At 39.9% G+C, this 20,475-nt stretch overlaps 1 protein-coding gene and 1 pseudogene across 2 annotated transcripts in view; one reads left to right on the plus strand and one right to left on the minus strand.

Moving 5' to 3' along the window:
• Nucleotides 1-20,475, minus strand: part of LOC148039081 (Glyceraldehyde-3-phosphate dehydrogenase-like family protein) — a 150,851-nt gene that overhangs the window by 89,200 nt on the left and 41,176 nt on the right. Inside the window, exon 2 of one of the 2 annotated variants that reach the window (XM_087674968.1) lies at nt 11,685-11,835. The exons of the other annotated variant lie outside the window; for it this stretch is intronic. Coding sequence (XP_087531094.1) covers nt 11,685-11,835 — 151 coding nt within the window. The remainder of the gene's footprint in view (nt 1-11,684; nt 11,836-20,475) is intronic. 2 annotated transcript variants of the gene reach the window in all.
• On the plus strand, nt 2,840-4,785 carry LOC148039083 (uncharacterized; annotated as a pseudogene).

Raw genomic sequence — 20,475 nt, forward strand, 5'->3', positions numbered from 1 at the left:
GACGGTGAGATGGCCACACCGATGATAGATTGCTCTATATTCATGGATGTGTCTGAGTCCAATACCAAGGGCTGGCTTAAGAAGATTGGCTTCCTTTCTTTTACTGAACTACCATGGGATTCTTGGGGCAATAATGTGCATGTCCAATAGCAACTTTTGATGAGTAGAGAGTGGCAAAATTGGTGGTAAATTGGAACTCACACCTTCTCTTCTATCCCAAGTATTCTCTCTTAATGGTCAAGGAAGAGAGGTTATAGATCCATTGTTTATGGATTTTTCTTCTCATAATGTGTCAAATGCTAATGCTTTGAGTGGTGCTATGTCTTTGGATATTTCGAAATGGCTGAATGATGATGCAAAAATTGATAATGTTCATGAGGATGTAGTTATTACAAGGGTGAAAAAGAATGTTAGATTCCCTAAAGTCAAAATGGAGAATATGTCTATGCCTAAGCAATCTGATTGTATGCAACAGGATCATGGTATGCCTTATGACAGGAAAGTTATCCCAACAGGTTATGTGCCTCAAAATCTTGAGGAAGCTTGCTCACTTATGATAGGTTTACATCAGTTCATGGTTGATATGCATGCCAATGGTACTGTTAAATTAGATGTAGTTTAGTCCTTGCAAGAACAATTATCATACATGAAATCTAAGATGGATGCTATGCTCATTGAGATGGAAAAGATGAAGGAATTGTATGTTGATGAGGTGGATGCTTTGCGGAGACAAATTGATGAATATGATGATATGTTGGCTAAGTGTAAAATATCTTCATCTGCTTTCAAGGAATGGACAACACACATGCAAGAGAAATTCCAAGGTGATCTTATTTTGGTGGCTCAAGAGAATGCTAGACTTAAGGCTAACAGGATTCTTTTGGATGCTCGGTAACAACCTTTACTTAAGGTTGAAAAGCAGCTTTTGAGTGACATGGAAGTTGATTTGGATGGTTTTGTGTTTATGCAGCAAGATTTGGCTACTATGAGAGCTACTTTGACTAGTGTGATGCATGATCAATGGGTTGCTATTGCTAGCAGGATGTCATAGGTTATTTCTAGGCCCTATGCAATATTACAGCAGTCGTGTCTGAAAATATGGAAGCATTGACTCAAGAGAAGGATATGTTGAAAGAAAAGCTTCATGGGATATAGGTTGAGTATCATAAACTTGTGAACATGGTTGCTAGTTTGCAAAGTGTTAAGCAGATTGATCAGTCTGAAAACCGGTCTTTTGATGTTGATGTTATCAAGGCTAATATTAATGATGTATTGTAGTCTTTGGCTCTTTCTTTCGAACGCTCATGTTTTGTTTATTGCCTCGAGATCTGGAGTTTCTCTTAGGTTTCCTCCTGTGCCTCATTGCTTTTGGTGCAATCTGGCCTTCAGCTGATATAGGTGGTTTGGCAGGGGGTTTTGGTATCCAAATCCATCGGTTACCTGCGTAATACCCTTGAGCACGTAGCAACGCTTTGGATATCCATCGCGGCGTTGTGCTGACCCTCCATCGATGTCTTTGTCTATAAGGCTTGGGCTTCTTTTGAGGTCTTCTACGATATTTGTAAGTCCAAAGTCCGTCCTTGGCATTGTCTCTTGACCTTCTTGTTTCAGGCATGGCCTTACTCACTGGTTCTCGTTGTTCGACCTGTGCTTATATCAACTCTTCCAACAAGTCCTTGCTCTCGTTAGTAGGCTTGATTGTTACATCAGCACCTTCCTTGCCCTCCCTCGAGGTTTGATGAGGTCACCCTTGCTAAAGGTTGTGACTATCCTCACACCCGATAGTGTCAGGTGTATCCTCTATGCTAGATAGTCAGCCTCACACTTGGTCACCCTTTTGAAGGGTCTTCCTAGGAGAGTTTCTTTCCCGCAGCTAGAACTATTTGGAGGAACATGAAATATGATAGGCAGGCTTTCTGTTTCAATTATCGCAAGGATTTTGCACCTCCGGGCTCACACTACAGCAGGCTGAGGACCAATGTACCCGACGCTGCACGAGGATCCGTGGGTTTCGGACCCCATAGCCACACCAACAGGAGATCCGGAGGATTCTTGATCTACATCGACAACAGACTGAGATCCGACGACACTCGACACATTGGATCTCAGATCTCCAGTTTGCTCTTTCTCCACCGCCGATATACCACATCCTGCATCCAGGAGGGATCACCTGCTATTAGCGACTTCGACGACTGCTACTACATCCCAGGATAGTATATCTCCCTGCATCTGTTACATATACACATCGCACCACTTTATCACAGCCAACAGTTGTTCCCCTATCACAGCCGACATTTGTTCCCCTTTTGTAGCCATTATCTGGAGTACCAGAGCTACATACGCACATACACATACACGACACTTATCACACTCACAGCACCGTATTTTCAGTTTCCTGTTTTTAGCTTTTCATTCAGCACTTTTATTTTGGATAGCTGGACCTCATCAGTTGTATCACAGTTTGTCTCATAGGCCAGTTTTGGTCTTTAGAAGACGTTAATATAACTTTCTTTCTTTCTTTCTTTCTCTCTCTCTCTCTCTCTCTCTCTCAAAGGGCCAACCCTAAACCCCAAAGCACTCTCCCTTTCTATAAAATCTCCCCTCTCCCACCATCTCATTCATCCTTTCAAGTTCTCCACCCCCCCTACTCCTTTCAAGCTCTCCATCCTTACTACTCTCTCAAGTTCTCTCCTCTAGTCCTCCCTTAACCTCTCAACCCTTCCAACCTCCTCCTCCATCAAGCTATAGCCTCTCTCTACTCCCTCAAGCTCTCTACTCTTTCCACTCATTTCTTTCACCCTCCATCCATGACCCTCTAGGCGCTCTCTATACATCATCAATGGCACCCCCTCTCCATGAGGCCTTTCACTTGCATTGTGCCTACGTCAAACGAGTGAAGGAGAAAGCCAACACTTGCAAGTGGCAATGCAAGTATTACCAAAGCAAATCTCATCCGTCACTTGCCTTCTTATCCACCTTTGCAAATTAGGAGGGAAAGCCACACCATGCCCCGGTATTCCCGACGATGTCTATGAAGATTGTTGTCGGAAATACTTACCATTGAAGCGACGCAAAGGCCTTTCAAGGACAAGTGAATAGGTAATCTCTCCCGATATTGAGGTCTCGGATACGGAAGGCGGTCCCTCTCCAATTGTCTCATTTCTTCCATTGGAGAGGCCTCTTCTATCCCATCTAGAAAAAGCCATTCGAGTGGTGCACCTATGCCCAAGAGACAAGCCACTCTTGCCCAGGCAACCGGGCATGTTTTCGATTCTCTCTTCTTTCTCAAGGAGAGGCAAAGGCAAGCGGAAATAGAGATTACACGTACCATAATTGAGTACAATCTCTCTTTCTATATCCTCAAAGTGGATCGACGGAAGCGGATGGTGAAAGCCATTGCCGTCGTTGGTCCATGCGAGGGATGGTACGGTGTCACGTACAATGACATGTGTACCAAGAAACTCGATGAGGAGAGAGAGAGGATTGATAAGTCCCTTAAGCCTGTGCGTGCCAATTGGGTGAAGTATGGAGGCTCTATCCTATCCGATGGATGGAGTGACCACAAAAAAAGAGGGATCACCAACATCGTCGTCTCTTGCTCACTTAGCATATACTTCGTACGAGCAGTGGATGCGAGCACAAGGGAAAGGAGAACCACGGGCTTGTTTATGTATCGGCACATACAGCAAGCCATCATTGAGGTACTGCTTCTAAATCCATTATTTTGTAATCTCTTCTTTTAACCTCCCAAATTTATTTTAATTTCATCGTGTATATCTTGTAGGTTGGGCCGCAAAGTATGGTGCAAGTTGTCACGGACAACACCTCGAATTGTGCATCTATGGGGCGGAAACTTGAGGCCGAGTTTCCGTCCATAGTATGGACACCATGCACTACACATTGTCTAGATCTTCTTATGGAAAATATAGGCAAGTTGGAGTGGGTGGCAAGGATTGTCAACGATGCTTGCACAATCGTTGGCTTTGTCAACTCCAAGGTTCAAGTTCTTGCGATTTATCACTCATACTCCAACTTGGAGTTGAAGAAGCCCGCGAAGACTCGGTTTGTAGCCATGTGGCTTCTCCTCGAGCATCTCTATGATGTTCGCAACAAGCTACAAAAAACGGTTGTGTCAAATGAGTTTAAGGAATGGCTTGAAGGAGAGTCCACATCAAGCCAAGTGGAAGCAAAGGCTATTTAAAGGCTTTGCTTAAAGGAGGAATTTTGGATGGATGTGAGAGGCATTATCATTGCCGTCACTCTCATCTACAAGGTGCTTCGCATGACGGACATGGAGGGGGCCACTATTGGCCTCCTCTATCATCTTATGGTGGATGAGATGGAGGAGATACAATCATCGACCATCTTGAATGGGAAGACCTCTTCTTCATGGTATTGTTTTTTTTTTTATAATCCATGCTTTTTTTAGTTTTAGAATCTATATGTTATATTGTCTCACACTTTTTCTTTTCAAATTTCACCTCTAAATCTCTATCATCTTACACCTACTATAGTAATATCTTGAATACCACCCCTAAAAGAGATGACATTCTCCTTTTAACAAAGAAAATATGGGAGTGGATGAACTGACCCATACATAGGTTTGCGGCACTCTTGCATCTCGCCTTCAAAAAACCCTCTCTCTTCATGGATGCCAATGTCCTTGCCAATCGTGATGTCTTTCTTCCAAAGGCTTTGGTGGAAGAGCACCATGGTGCCTTCCTCCAAGAGCTCATTAATTATAGAGATCAAAGGGACACCGCTTTTGCATCTACCATTTGTTGAAAGCGAGAATTGTTGGTGAAGCCCTTTTTTTGTGGAAGTCATTTGGCTACCAATTGTCTTACCTCGAAAGAGTGGCCTTACGCATTCTTACACAGGTTTGAAAATCTCTTCTCTTTTTCCATTTAATTCTAGTTACAACTTACAACTTGCAAGAGTAAAGTTTAAAACTCAAGAAGTACTCCTAATTCGACCCAAGAGGACATACCTATCACTACCTCTCACCTAGAGCTTAGAGGGCCCAAGTATGATGACGACGACAATGTCATCAGTGAGAGTGATTTTGTTGAGAAGAATGATGGCTTCTCAAGTGGTGACAAGGATGCTTCCACCTTCAATGTTGAGAGTGATATGAGCACCTGGAGTAATCATGTATCTTGATTCGGATTGAGCCATGGATGATGCCTCTTATCTCAATCCATTTTTGTACACTTTTTGTATGAAATTACACATCTGACTCATAATAAAGTTGTTGGTTTCATTATTCATGCTACATAGTACACTCTCAAGTCTTGTTTCAACTCTCTTTTGCACTTTTGACTTGAATCTCTAATTTTATATTTAACTTTTAAGTCCAAACATTAAGCATAGACTTAAAATTATATGTATTTTTCTTTTATCGGACGTAGGTCCAAGATTTATTAGTCCGATTAGTACCATACTAGCATCGAACTATACTAATCAAACGCCATTAGACGTGACAACCATGTCTAAGTGGAAGGTAGATAATGACTCATCCGAGAAGTCCACATCCTACTTCGTCTTCTTCTTCTTTTGCTTCCGAGAAGCCACTAACTCTCTGTAGTCCTTCCATAAATGACATTTCTTCCCACAATGGTAACACTAGGTCTTCTTCTTTGAACCCCTCTCTGAAGCTGCAAAAGCCTCACTAAAACCTCCATAAGAGGACGAAAGCCACCCCTATAGCCGCAAAGACAACTCATGCTCAAGTAGCATGGAGGTCATATGTGTAAAATTGACAGAAGTGGATGTGCATGGAGGAGCCATTTGTAACGATGAGAAGATAGGGAGAAAAAAGAAGGTATTTGGAGAGGAAACACAGCCCAACCACAAGCACAGACTGCAAAAAATGAGAGTTCACATGTAGTATTCACCAAAAGCTAACCAAAACAATAAGAAATCTACTAAAAAAAGTTTTAAAAAATAAGCAAGAAACTGCCTGAAACAACAAAAACGGTCTGAGGATGCAGTCGCCCAGCCAAGAGATGTAGAAACACCACAAGCTGGAGCTGCTGACGCAGACTGTATAGATGTTGACATCAGGATTAACTGTAGGAAAACAGGTCACCTTGTGCAGAATAGCAATCACTTCATCATCAATGGTCAAAACAGTCTTGAAATCAGTAAGGAAAACACACCAGGAGCACGAACCTGAAATCCGATACCGTGTCAAAAGTGGATGCAGCAATGGAAGCATAAACATGTGTTGAAATAAACTATTGAACACAAGACAAAAAAGAAAGGAAAGAAGCAACACTGAATAACACAATACAGATGAGAACTTAGATGTATGCTCGAGAAATGAAATCCCTATATCCAACGCGAGATAGTCCCATACAACAGTAAGTCATTGGCTATGTAGGCACAAGCATCTGCTCCTCTCTCCAGTAGAAGATCCAGGAGTGTGATGGTGAGTGATTAACTAGCTGAGGAGGAGGAGCCTGAATAAATAGAACAAAAATATGTCCTCAATATGATCAGGTGGGCCAGTATTTAATGTTGGTCAACTAGCAATAAATGCTAAATATGACCAAAATGAAGACCATTAAAAACAACTTAAATAATCTAAATAATGCCCATCTATAAAGCATGCATAGACTCACACACTAGCCAAGCCATTAAGGAACCCCAAACTGTGTGTTGTGCCCATCTTCACAAGATATCTCCCATATTCAATGATTTTCCCTATATCTTGAGATATTCCCTCCAGCTACAACTCTGATATATCCTACTCCTATAGCATCTCCCCACATGCACCAAAGAAAGACACCTGGTGCAAGACTATCCTAACATTAAAGTCTCCTAGTAAGATAACATCTCCCTCCTTTGAGAACTCCCAAATATCCTCATACAAAGCCACATGTGGTGATTGCCCCTTGGGTGGAGCATATCAAGATGCCATAGGGGGGAAATAGCATATAGTAGCATACAAGAGTGGTTCCCTTGAAAATCCTCATAATCACATATTAGCCCTCTATGTGTAACATAAGCTACTTTCCCCTCTCACCATGGTCTTTGTTGTTCCACGAAAGACCATCCTAAGGGCTATCTAAGATACCCTATCTATGCGAATGATGAGTGGCTATTGGCTCTACACCGATCCTACTCATCTGTATCCTCCTCACTAGCCTAGATATGTAGATAAAGAAAGCTACATCACAAGGTCTCTTAAGAATGGGTCTGTCCAAACCCACTCACCTAGATCCCACTATAATCTAAGGGACTCCCCTTGTAGGGCCAATATCTCCATCCTTCAATGGAGAAAGTGACTAGGTATGGGTCAATATACCATCGCGTCTCACAATGTACCATCACTCTAATCCTCTATCTAGAGCAACCCACGAAACTTACTTTGATCCCTATCCTCTCTTTGAATTTCGCCTTTGTTCTCCATTGTGCATGTGAAAATCATATCTTCGTTAGTTGCAATTAACCCACATAGGATGTCTCCTTTGAAGAAAAAACCTACCCAAGTCTGAGAGGTGACCATATATGTCCACTTGAGAGTGATTCCCTCTATCATTGTCTCTACAAGAACTTTGGTGTCTACAAGACCCAATACTCTTTGCCTCAAGATCTCTTGCATAGCTCTTGAAAAGCAAACCAGCCTCCCACTAGAAAAGCAACGTACATGGGAATGCCCCCCAAGAATGATGGATCCTCTGTCCAAAACTATGGCCAAACTTTGATCTCAAGTAGTCATTGAAGAGAAGAGGCTACCTCCTCTTCTCTTTAATTGTGATCAGTGGTAATTAATTTAGGTAAATGAAATAGAACTCTAGGCATTAATGATAGCAGCTACAAAACTAACCTTAAAACTCCTCCCTAGGTCTCTAGTCATGGTCTCCTAAAAATTTCAATTAATGTCACCATGGTCCTCCTTTAAGTATAGGTGTAGTACATTGTAACCTCCATAGCAATAGTTTTTTCTAAGGCTCCAGCTTGGAAGAAGGCCCTTAATAATTAAGCTTAACCGATAAGGCTCTGCTCTTGCTACCTATCATAATATAACAGAAAAAAAACTTATATTCTTTTTACTTGATGTGCATAGTCAATTACTTATCAAATTAGTTTCGTTTGTAGTTAACATGTATCTAGAAAAGTGTGTTAGAGTTGGCCACTAATAAGTGGTCCCAAGTTATGTTAAAGTGATGCAGTGGATCAAGAGAAAGATTGTTCACAACACCTATATGACCCTTTTAGGCATCTTCCACTAGAATTCAAGAATATCATGATCAAACTTGCACAAAGCAAGGATTAATGCCTTGGAGTGAAAACTAGATCTACTAGGATGGACAATTAAAATCAACAAAATGGCATGATCATCAAAAGGTTGCAATTACAATCAACAAAATGGCATGATCATCAAAAGTTTATTCAATGTGCAAATATATGCTGAAATATTAAAATGCATATAACTTTGCATAGAAAACTCACTTCAGAATTCTAGGACTTTTTTTGCAATGTGCTCGCAAAAGACCTTCAGATGATATGTATATTAGAGAACCCATAAATTGTAGGAGGTCCCTAAGCACTAGGAGTCTTGGATTTGCCTAGAAATGCTAATCCTTAAAAAATATGGGTAGTGCTGTAAACACAATGAGTGTGTGCTTTGACAATTATTCCTAAATTTTGTTCTTTCTAATTGCAATTCTCAATCAAAAAGGAAAGCCATAAGGAAGAAACAATTGTCAAGACATTTATCATACAAACTCCCAAGGTCCCTCCAATTGTCCCACTTCTTGAGATGTGGCTAGGCACTTGCCTTGTGCTACTCAAATTTTCCCCTTGGGACTAAGTCTACCTTTCTTCTAAAAAAAGAGCTCAATTTCTCTCATTCTACATCAAATTTCATTGTTGTAAACTCTCATATAGCAGCTAAAGACAGTGCTAAAGTTGGTCGTAGCTATCTCCACCATCATCCTTCACTTTATCATCGAATCTCTCGATTTTTCTCCTCTCTCACTATCATTTTTATGAGTGTATAACAAAAGAGGAACACGAACATGGAGAGAAACGGAGAAGAGAGAAGACAGTAGGAATGAAAAAGATATTTCCACTGAAACTTGAAAGAATGTTGAATACAATGATGGACATCATTCCTTGCACGCGGCGCAAAGGATCAGTGAGGGCACCCAATCACACTGGAAAATGATGATAGGACTGGAGATGACAACACTGACAGAGACAGAGTGTGCAACCAACAACACCTGAAATAGACGAAGAAGGATGCTGCAATCTGAATGTGCACCTGCAGAAGACGAAAAAGAATGATCTGCCTCAAAGTAGAGACCAACTATAAATAGCTGAAATGCCCCTAAACTGGCCAAACAGCTAGCTGAGCCACTAAGTGTAGCAATTGGCCAGCTAAATCTGGCCGACCAGCACCAGAAAATGCTGAAAATGCTGATGTGGCATGGAGAAAATGCAAATAGGGGCTGGTAGGGCAGATTGCATCTTGTAGGGGCTGTATAGGCTGACAGATGCCAAGAAATGCACACTGACAAAGAGAAATGCACACTTATCCAAGTGAAAATAACAGTCATAAGTTCCAATGCCTCCATCAAACTCTGATGGAGCTCAAAACAAGGAGATGACAAACTAACAGAAATTAATGCCAAGCTACCAGTTTTATAGGACAGCAAACTAGTAAATTCACTACATCGCCTCTTTTTGAAGCTCTTCTTCCACTTCTGGATCAAGAAAGAAGCCATATCAATGTAGTACTAATTGATCATGAAGAAAGGTTCATCTTTCTACTCTCAATGTATAAAGAAATCAATTGTTTCGCTGCATAATAAGTATATGCATATGATGCATGTGTGCATGTGTACATCCTTTGCATGATCTTGTGTATTTCTCACTCTCAAGTTGATTGTAGCTTAGCTCATCTCTAAGGGACTTGGGTTGAGTAGAAATGCAATCCTTCAAGGAGGGTGCCAATCTTTAACCCTCAACTTGTCTCCAGCTCTTTATGTGTTCATGGCTAACTTTTTGAGTAATTGGTATGTCTCTCTTCAAGTATTTATAGTTTCATTCTCTTGAAATGTTTAGTCTCAAACACAAGCAAATCATGTAATTGCTAAGCATACTATGTTGTATTGGGTATCTACAAAGGTAACAGAGATTAGGCTTGGATCCTCATCCCAATACTAGTAGTACTTGCAATTTTAAGATAGCTTGTATTCAGCCCTTACATAGATTGCTTGAGCATACTTTTCTTCGGGTAATCAACATATTTGTAAGCAAGAAGCCTAAAGAATCCAAGGAGAGAAACCCATATTCTTCTAGGAGAAAAGCTCATAGCAATTTTCAAGATAAAGAAAGATTGCCCCCAAGCCCACAACCTCTTCTTCAAAGCCATCCAATGCCTTTTCCAGTGAACCCTCATCAAGTGACAAGAGTCCCACCCTCTTGTTAAAGATCTTAACATCAACAAAAGCATCAACATTCTTCAATCTCACATCCATGTTCATCATGACCAACCGCTTCATCGTCTTCAATCCAAGCATGAACAAAGGCATAAGAAGAACAAGACCAAGTGACTATCTCACCTTGAAAAGAAGATCAAATTCAATATATATAATGGTTCATGTAATCCTAATCTTCTTTTTTAAGTTTATTCGTTGATTCCAAATCTCGAATAGTCATGGCAACCTTTTTCTTTTTAAGATTAAGTTTGCAATTCTACATTTGACCGGCCTAGTCAACACTTGGTGGACAAGATCAGAATATGATCATGCTGCCCCAAAAATCTAGAGGTCCTTCGTTCACACAATAAAGTCTTCATGTTTATTTCAAAAGAGATGTAAAGATGGAATGGGATCAGCTCTAGCAATGAAAGAAAGAGTGATTTGATGACTCAACAAAGAGGGAATGGGATCAGCTCTAGCAATGAAAGAAAGAGTGATTTGATGACTCAACAAAGTGTGATTTGATGTAAAGATGGAATGGGATGAGCTCTAGCAATGAAAGAAAGAGTGATTTGATGACTCAACAAAGAGTGATTTGATGTAAAGATGGAATGGGATCAGCTCTAGCAATGAAAGAAAGAGTGATTTGATGACTCAACAAAGAGGGTTTTGGGAGCAACCATTTGAAGGCCTGACACTTCAAGAAAATCAACAGCTCCAAAAAGCTAAGGAAGTTCCAAGGAGCTTTGCACTTCAAACTACTCTAAACTTTAGTAAGATATCTAAACAAAAGTAGCTTGTAAGTAAGAAACAGCTTGCAAGATTTCAAACAACCTAGGGCCCACAACCTCTCATAAAGAGGGCACCCTAAATCCTCCAGAACAGAGCCATGCTGGATTAAGGAAGGACCTAGAATCTCAAGAATGGCCTGTGAAGAATGTGACCTAGGAAAGCAATAGAGCAACTGCCAAAGGCCATATACTGCCAAACAAGACCAAATAAAAATAGAAATCCATACCCCTGGTGGAGGAGCACAATCTCACGATTCTCAACTCTCAAATCTCATCAGTGAGAGAGCAAACACATACAAGAGAAAGTAACATAACCTCTTTTTTCCCATGAAAAGGGAAAAATATAATCACCAAAATATCAGTTCATCAGCTCTTAGGCCATAATCCGCATATAGCTATGAGATCTTTACAGCTTTTGTTATATAATGAAGTTGCAAGGGTTCGAATATTTGCAGACCATATGATTGCAGATTTGAAAGGGAAGACCCAGAAGCCTTCAACAGGATGATTTGTCTAAGAATTGCATCCTCCAGCTCTGAAACATAATTGCTGCTTCCTCGAACCAACCACTTGCTGTCAGAAACAGCTAATACAGAGATGTGCAGTCCCTGCAAGTTCAACAGAGTAGAGGGTGTAAATACCTCACCCTGATTAGATAAGTTGCAATCTTTCAGTTCTTTTTATTAAAGTACTTTGAAAATGTTAATGATAACAAATATATGTAAATCAGGCAGCAGGTTGAATTGTAGGAAACAGATGAAAGAGGAATAGAGTTAGCTTACACCCAACATGGAAAGGGAAGAGAATGTTGAAAAGGGCAGGTCTTCCATGTCTTGTGCTTGCCATAAAAGGTATGATGAAATACAAAATATGCCATGTTACTCCGCGTGGTTAACATTACCCCCAATCTAAATTCAATGTGATTCCTTGAATCAACCATGTGGCTATTGAAAGGGTGGAGAGGACTAGCCAGTCACTCAAGTGATCCCAAGGACTTGAAATACTAGACTGTGGTCTAGTGGTTTGGACATGAAACGAGTTCACAAGGGATGTTGAAACTGAACATATCACCAATCAAGATACAATATCCCAATTTGAGGTGTTAGATCTAGTGAGATGAAATAATTCCGTGTTATTGTCAATGAACTGAGAACCATTCAACTATGCACATGCAACATGTGAGAAAGTCGAAGCCCAACTATATCTGAAGTAGTGATTCTAAAGAGATCTCCAACCCCTACTCCTAAGGATGGAGGACCCCAAACACGAGGCATCTTGCCATGCAACTATCAAGATGACATGTATGATATGATACCATGTCAAGATATGCAATGATGCAGAGAGACAGCGGGGTTTGTAAGGAGAAACACAGAGTGTGTACAACAGACACTAAGAGAGAAGAGAAACTCAGAAACACAAGAGCACGATGATGATGCACTAAAACATGCTATGTGAAGAAAAGCTGATACAGCAAAGCCAAAGCTCAAAAGATGACTACATTGTCCTGTTTGACTCAGGCAGCAACACCTATGGAGATTCTACACAATGAAGGGAGCGAAACACAATCCTTTGGGCAATAGGCTATCAAAGTAACCATTGGAAGGTGAAGAAAAATTATCGAGGGAGTGAAACGCAGTCCTCTAATGTTGTCCAAGATGAGGAAGACGATCACCAACTATCGAGGGAGCGAAGCACAATCCTCGAACACCAGGAGATGGCCTGGGCAGCAAACACAAATCTCCAAGGCCAAAAAGCTATAAACGCAAATGTCTGATGGGGACGAGCTACAAATATAGATGAAATCACCAACGCCAAGCTATGGATGCTGTCTCACGAAGTGCATGACTGCTGACACCACGCTGCAGCAGATAATGTCAGCTAAAGGAAGGACTCCAAACTGCAAAACACAAATTCCATGGTGACACCAGACAGATGGAAGCTGATGTCTGCTGGTGGAAAGCCTCCAAATGATGAAAACGCAAAGTGGATAATGATGCTAGTTGGAAAAGATTAATGTATGTGTGAAAAACCTAATGCCAAGATAAAGAAACATGTCGCCAAGATGAAGGAAGCCTCCAAATGCAGCATGAAGGATGAAGGGAACAAGGCACCTGAAGGAGAAGAGAGGGGTGACCACAAACTGCAATGTTCTCTAGTAGGGGTATGGGCAGCAGTGGTAGCAAAGAGGGAAAGTTGAAGTGGCGTAAGAAGAGAGGTGAAGAATGAATGAAGTGACAATCTATTTATAGGCCTAAGCTGTCTAAGGTGGCGCACGACTGAGTGGGCATCCATTGACGAAATGACCAGAATGAGGACACCAACACTTTTTGGGGTTGTTAGTGAGAAACCCTAACTAAAGTGGGAAAACTAAAGAAGTGGTTTCTCAACACCTCCTCTCAAGCCCAAAAAGGGAGGAAGAAAAAAAAGCAAAGAGAGATACCAAGAAGATGCAAAGGATCCTAGAGATCCAAGATTTCCACCTCAAAGATAACATGTAGTAAGGAACACCAGATAGGATGAACTATAGAACCTAACTCCACCTCAGGAGAGAAGCCACTAGCTCCATAAATCCATGCTAGAAGGAATTCGAAGGCCTCGTACCACCAAGCCACAACTAAGCCTCCAAGGCCCCAATCTAGGCGGTACCTAAAGATCCTGGGTATCAAAAGGAGAAATGACTACTGAAAGACAGCCATCCCCTAAAGAGTAAATGATGGGTGAAAGACTTTATGATGAGTAGGTGCCTCCTTGGAGATGGTGAGGAAGGGGCCCCCTCTAAAGCCAAAGAAGAAGTAGAAGCCCCTTCTCAGGGCAAAGAGTGTATATTCCCCCTCAACGAGAGAAAGAAAATCTAAAAACTCATGGATCACGGATTTTTGATTATCTGATGACGAAGAAAGGGTCGTCAATCGTGCCAAAGAAGGTATCTAGGATGCCGAAGATGTCAAATAACTCCCGGAGATGGCCTCTTGAACCTAATTAGTCGAGGGTGGGAAAAGGTGAGGCTCATGCTAAGCCAAGGGTATTCCTAACAAGGCTTGACGATTAGCACATAAGCCCTCGGAGCTTTTTCTGTACAGAGTTGTGTGGATCGAGTGGATGGAGTCCCTAAAGGAGAGTCTTTACTTTATGTTGATTGTGGATGATAACAACAAGATGACATGTGTATATATTTTGTAGCATTGAAATCAGAAGCTTTCTCATACTTTAAGGATTGGCTCATATTTTAAGAGAACATTTCAAGACAAAAGCTTAAGGCAGTAAGATCCAATAAGAGTGGAGGGTTTGTCTCCAATGAATTAGCTCCATCCTTCACATCCGACTCAGTGTGAAATACCATACTGATAACCGAAATCTTAGGCTTACATGACAATACATTAGCCACCACATTCTTTTTTCCATCTATGTGCAAAATCTAAGAATAAAACATAGATAAGAAGTTGGCTCATCTCCATACTTCTCAAACAGCTTAATTTGAGTCAAAAAATAGCACAATCTTTGATGGTATGTTTGCACTGTGAAATCAACCTCTAAAAGATAGTGTTTCCATATCGGAAGTCCATGAATTACAGCCAACAATTATTTCTCGTAAACTTGCAAATTCCTTTATATACCATGGAAAACACAACTCTTATACATCAAAACTCGGCCATTTTGCATTAAAACAGCCCCTATATTGTTGCTACATGCATCACAAGACTTCCTTAAATCTGGCAACACAAGCACAAGATCTGAAGTCATCTTTTTCTTTAACTTCTCAAATCCTGAAATTTCAACTATTGTCCACTTAGAAGGCACGCCCTTTTTCTGCAAGGCATGCAGTGAAGATGCAATTTCAGCAAAATTGTATACATACTTCTTGTACTAGAAGTATAGACTTAAAAAGCTATGGATCTCATGTACGTTCCTCATAGGTGGCCATGAATGTATTGCCTCAATCTTTGTAGGATACATACGAATACCATCAGCCAACACTATGTACCCCAAAAAGTGGATCTCATGTGAAAAAAATTCACTATTCTTGTCATTAATGACCAAACTATGCTTATGTAGCTCATTGAACACAATGTCCAAATGCTTTCTATGCTTTGCTTCATTCTGTGTAGACAATCATGTCATCAAAGAAGGTTCTTAGAAATCCCCTATGTGGCCTAAAGATGCGATCCATTATCCAATTAAAAGTGGCAAAAGCATTCATAAGTCCAAAAGGCATAACATGAAACTCATACAACCCAAAAGATGTCCTAATAACTGTCTTAGACACACCCTCCAGTCTAAGGCGAATCTGATGATATCCACTTTTCAAATATATATAGCTGAATATAGATGCCACCTGCAATCTATCCATAGCATCGTCAATCCGAGGAATCGGTAACCGATCGACGATTCTTTATTGTGATTTTATTCAAAGCACGATAGTCAATGCACTATACTATGAATCATCCTTATTCCGCACCAAAAGCACTAGAGAATAAAAGAAAGATGAGTTGGGTTGAATCAACCCTATTTTCAATAACTCATTCACCTGGCTAACTCTCTCCTGTTGGGCTACACTTACCATGTAGGGTGTCTTATTAGGTGGGCTATGCTTAGGGATAAAATCTATATTGTGATCTTCTGGCCTTTCAGGCAATAGCTGCCCTGGTAGTAATTGAGAGAAGCAATCAACATATATTTTTAAAAATAAAACGCGATCATTTTCTAGCTTTGACATATTCCCAACATTTTTATTATTATCAACCTTATCCTTAGTAAAAACCAAGTACATTGAAAGGTGATTTTTCATTACCTTGGAAAAGGCAGCAACCGATACAACAAGGACAAATTTCCCTTTTAACTTTACATCCAAAATATGGGTCTTATCCTTATGATGAATAGTGATCACTTTAACATGCAAATCAATCATGGCATGCATACGAGAGCACCAATGCATACCAAGTAAGACATCACAACCCTCAAGAGGAGAAATAAAGAACTCTTTGCTATCCACATATCCCTGAATGTGCAAACTAAGCTTTTCAATTAGCAATATGACAAGCTTTACATGACCCTTGTATGCCATATCAACTTCTCCCATGGGTCCTATCTCATCCTCTCTGATGCCTAGACGGACTGCCATATCCATAGAGATAAAATTGATTCATGCTCCATTATCAAAGAAAATCAAAGCATGTTAATCCTATATCTCTAATTTTGCCCCATGCTCTGCATAACTCAATAGCACCTTTATTGGGCTAATTATTAACAACATCTGACATCAATCCAACTAATGTTTTAGGCTTTTTACCCTCGGAATCTTCCTAATTATCTGATTTTCTAGCTTGCTACCTATTGGAATAGTCCTTAGTCATGTGACCCTCCTATTCACAAACAAAGCAAAGCATTTATTTACAGCCCTTAATTCCCTACATTGTGCAACTAGTTTTGAACCCTCTCCTTGTTGTTTTGACCTCTTTTTGGGCTGATTTTCAGATCTATCCCTTTTCTCAACCCTTGACAACTTCTTATTCAGCTTCTCCCACTTTCTTGGAAGCCCAAATTTTTCCTATGTAACAATGCATCAGCTATAGCAGCAGTCTAGAGTATCCATGATTCCCTTAGGCAGCCCACATACATACTTTTCCCCTTTCTCATGAGAAGAAACTAGACGATAAGAAGTTATTAGTGTTACATCAAGCTTGTTCCAAGCTGTCATGATGTCCATCTCAAATGTACTAGTCAACCAATTTGATGCGCACATTTACTTGAATTGTACCCATGTTGACAATGCTCTACCTTGTCTTAAGAGTGCAATGCATTCCCCCTCAACAAAGTGGTTGCCTTCCAAATCTTTGAGAATTCAGTAAAGTTTTCCCTCCAATAGGCTACATGCGTCAAACTACTGAATAAAAGTCAAAGCCTTCAATCTATCTTGTGCACCACTCAAGGACTCAAACTTCACCTCTTTTCCACCCTCATCATAGTCTCTTGCTACCTCTTTGAGGATCAACTGATCATACGCTAGCAATTGCCATAGCATCCAAAAAATTTAGAAACGTTTATAAACGAAATGTTAGAAACGTGTTTCATAAGTTTCTTTCAAGAGGGGATAAAATAAGAAACGCGAGTTTTTTTATATAGGGATTTTTCATAGTTTTGACTAGGGAAAGAGGTTCTAAACCTCTATGGAACTCTCTCTTAAACAAAGAATAGCCAATTGATATTGAGTGATCATAGAGTCAATTAAGAATAATACGTTACATATCCATGATTCATTATTGACTTGTCACTTATGTCACAGTTATACAATGGTTTAGAACTCAAACATTATGATTTATATATATCATACAAAGAAAATTGAAATAAACATGTAAATAGCCTATCTACAATATGGGCGGAGTCAAGTTGCAACATCATGATTCTCATTTCAAAACAAGCTGAAAAAATGTCAAAATCGAGAATTAATCATAATATACCATAAATAACTCATAAATGAGACTAAAGTCATATACTAATCAACTCTCAAGATAAGAATAGATAATAGATTGACAGAGTTCAATAACTAAACAAAATCACACAAAAATCAATCTCTCATCCAAAATTTTAAGCCCTCATTAGTCATTACATATCATCATCATGTTTAACATTGCCCAACAATTTATGTTAAAAAAACCATATTTTGGGTTCCAACTTACCAACAAAAAAAAAACACATTTTTTACTCTCAGAAGTATTTCGTACTTTAAGATTTCATAAGTTTCAAACTGAAAGAAACGTGTTTCTTAGCTGTTATGGCTATTGCAAAAAGAGTGTGTTCATTGTATTTGCATCATGACCGATACCACAAGAAGCATTTGCGTGACCAGCACTCGTTCCTTGAGTCCCATAAGCACTTAGGGATACAAATGCACTACCAAACATGTCACTTTGTGCCCCAGGCATCACGCCAATGCTGCAATACATGGGGTTATGCATATTAACATCCATACCCAAATACATTGAGCATTGCATATCATGCATTAGTTACTACATACCATACGGAGTTGTGCCATACATTTTTGTATACGGTCCCTAACCCACCATAGCATGAAAAATAGTGCTATCACCAAAGTATCTTAGCTGCCCCATCATTGCAAACATGCCCGGGGTTGTCCAAAAATCAATCAGATTGGCACTAGCAACATGGCCTTGCATTTGGTTATCCAATCCCACTAGTACCATTTGCTTTTGCTCATCCCCAACCTTAGCTGCATCTTTAGGCTGCATTGGTTGTCCTTACGAAGCTTCTTGCTACCCAAAGGCCTTTTAAAATAACTTCTTCTTACCCTTCATGTCCTTTTTGGGAGAATTCAAAAAGCTCTCAAACTGTGGATCTTTGGCCAATTGAACAAAGATGCCAGCTTTTGCCTTCAACCAAGCCTTGAACTCGTCATCATATTCTTCATCTCCTTGCTATTCATTAGCATATTGTGGCCTTGAAAGACCCGCTTCTTAGTCAACAACCACATTTTCTCCTTACTATCCATACTGTAAGCCTGTTCCAAGATTAGGCATTACATTTTTACCTTCATCATGTGCATTTTCAGAATGAGATCCATCATCACTGCTTGCTCCCATCTTGTTGTAAGATGACATACTTGCTGTAAATGCTCAGCTGAACACAATTTTAACACTAGAGTAAAACTTCTAACCTTCAATCACGTGCCTTGAGCTTACCAAGGCAAGGGATTTGATGGTATCCTAGCAATTGAACCATGAAACCAGTCTTCCTTCTCAAAGAGAGCGGTAATGACCTAGTTAACCAACAATTACTGAAACCAACCTTCCTTCCATGGATGGGTAGTAATTCCCTAATTGTAACTTAGTTATAATAATAACATTTATTACAAAACTAAGAAATGCAAATTAACTTACAATCTTGGACAATGAACACCGTGTTGGCCCCAAAACTGATGCCCTTTTTGATATTTTTTTAACTTAATTGAAGAAGAAGTTGATGTACAATAGAATTCTCTCAATCCCTTTCAATATTCCAACTCCCCTTGCTATCCAAAATGACCAGCAAGTCATCAATCTGATTTACCCCTTGATTCAGGCAATCAATTGGCCTTTATCCACTTTGATGGAGATGGTAAATGCCCCAAATTCATTGATTTGCTGGTCCATTCACCTGAATTTGACCGAAAACAACTTCGGTCTTGTTGAATCTAAGTCTTGGAGCTTCCAATTTCTAGCACGCTTCCCAAAGCTACTGCTAAACCCTAATTTTTGTTGCCGCATATTAGGGTTTACAGCAAAGAAATCTGAAATTTTTCAGTCTCTGTGATCTCAATTCTATAATTTTCGGAGCAAGGTTATAGAAAGGCTAGGAGATGAGAGAGAATGCAGACTTTCTTCGCAAAGAATTGAATAAAATCAATCATTTACTGTTGTTGCCCTGACTCAACATCTTATAGAAGTTACTGCTACTGCCCTATCTGAACAGCCTCTACATACTGTCACCTATTGTTGATTGGTATTTTGCTACCCCTAGCTGCCTCAAAAGGCCCTCCAATGGAAGCAAATCAAACCAACATCATCTCCTTCCTCTCTCTTGCAAGCTGAATGCACTAAAATGCCTCTCTCCAACCACTAAAGACGTATTTCAGTCTTACATAGGCATTTTTGACAAATGGTGTCCTTCCCAAATAGTTTTTCCAGTATTATCCATAATTAAATATTAATTTTCAGTATTTAAATACTGAAAAGTAATCTAATAATTATTTCGGTGCCCGAAAAAATAATCCGGCGAGCCAATAATTAAACTGGCTAGATAGCTTCAATGTTGAGTGTCTCTGTGCCATCTTTGACCATCAGATGCCTTTGACATCCCATGATTTTTTGAAGTCCGAGGCTCGCAAATTTACTCTAATCTCAATTACACCTTACATGTACAACATTTACTTAATCATGTGATTAAAGGTTGCATGCACTAAAATGCTTCTCTCTAGTCTCTAAAGACGTTTTTCAATCTTGCATGGGCATGTTTGACAAGTGACAACCTTCTCAAATGGTTTTCCAACATTATCCATAATTAAATATTAATTTTCAATCTTTAAATACTGAAAAGTAATCTAATAATTATTTCGGTATCCACAAAAATAATCTAACTAACCAATAATTATATTGGCTAGGCAACTTCCATCCCAAAGAGTCTCTACGCCATCTTTGACCATCAAATCGGTATTAGGTACTATTCAATGCCACTTCTCTAGTGTCACTGACGCTTTT

Source organism: Lygodium microphyllum, chromosome 3 (assembly GCF_053477565.2).
Source record: "Lygodium microphyllum isolate KBCC chromosome 3, Lygodium_microphyllum_v1.1.10, whole genome shotgun sequence".
Classification (NCBI taxonomy): domain Eukaryota; kingdom Viridiplantae; phylum Streptophyta; class Polypodiopsida; order Schizaeales; family Lygodiaceae; genus Lygodium; species Lygodium microphyllum.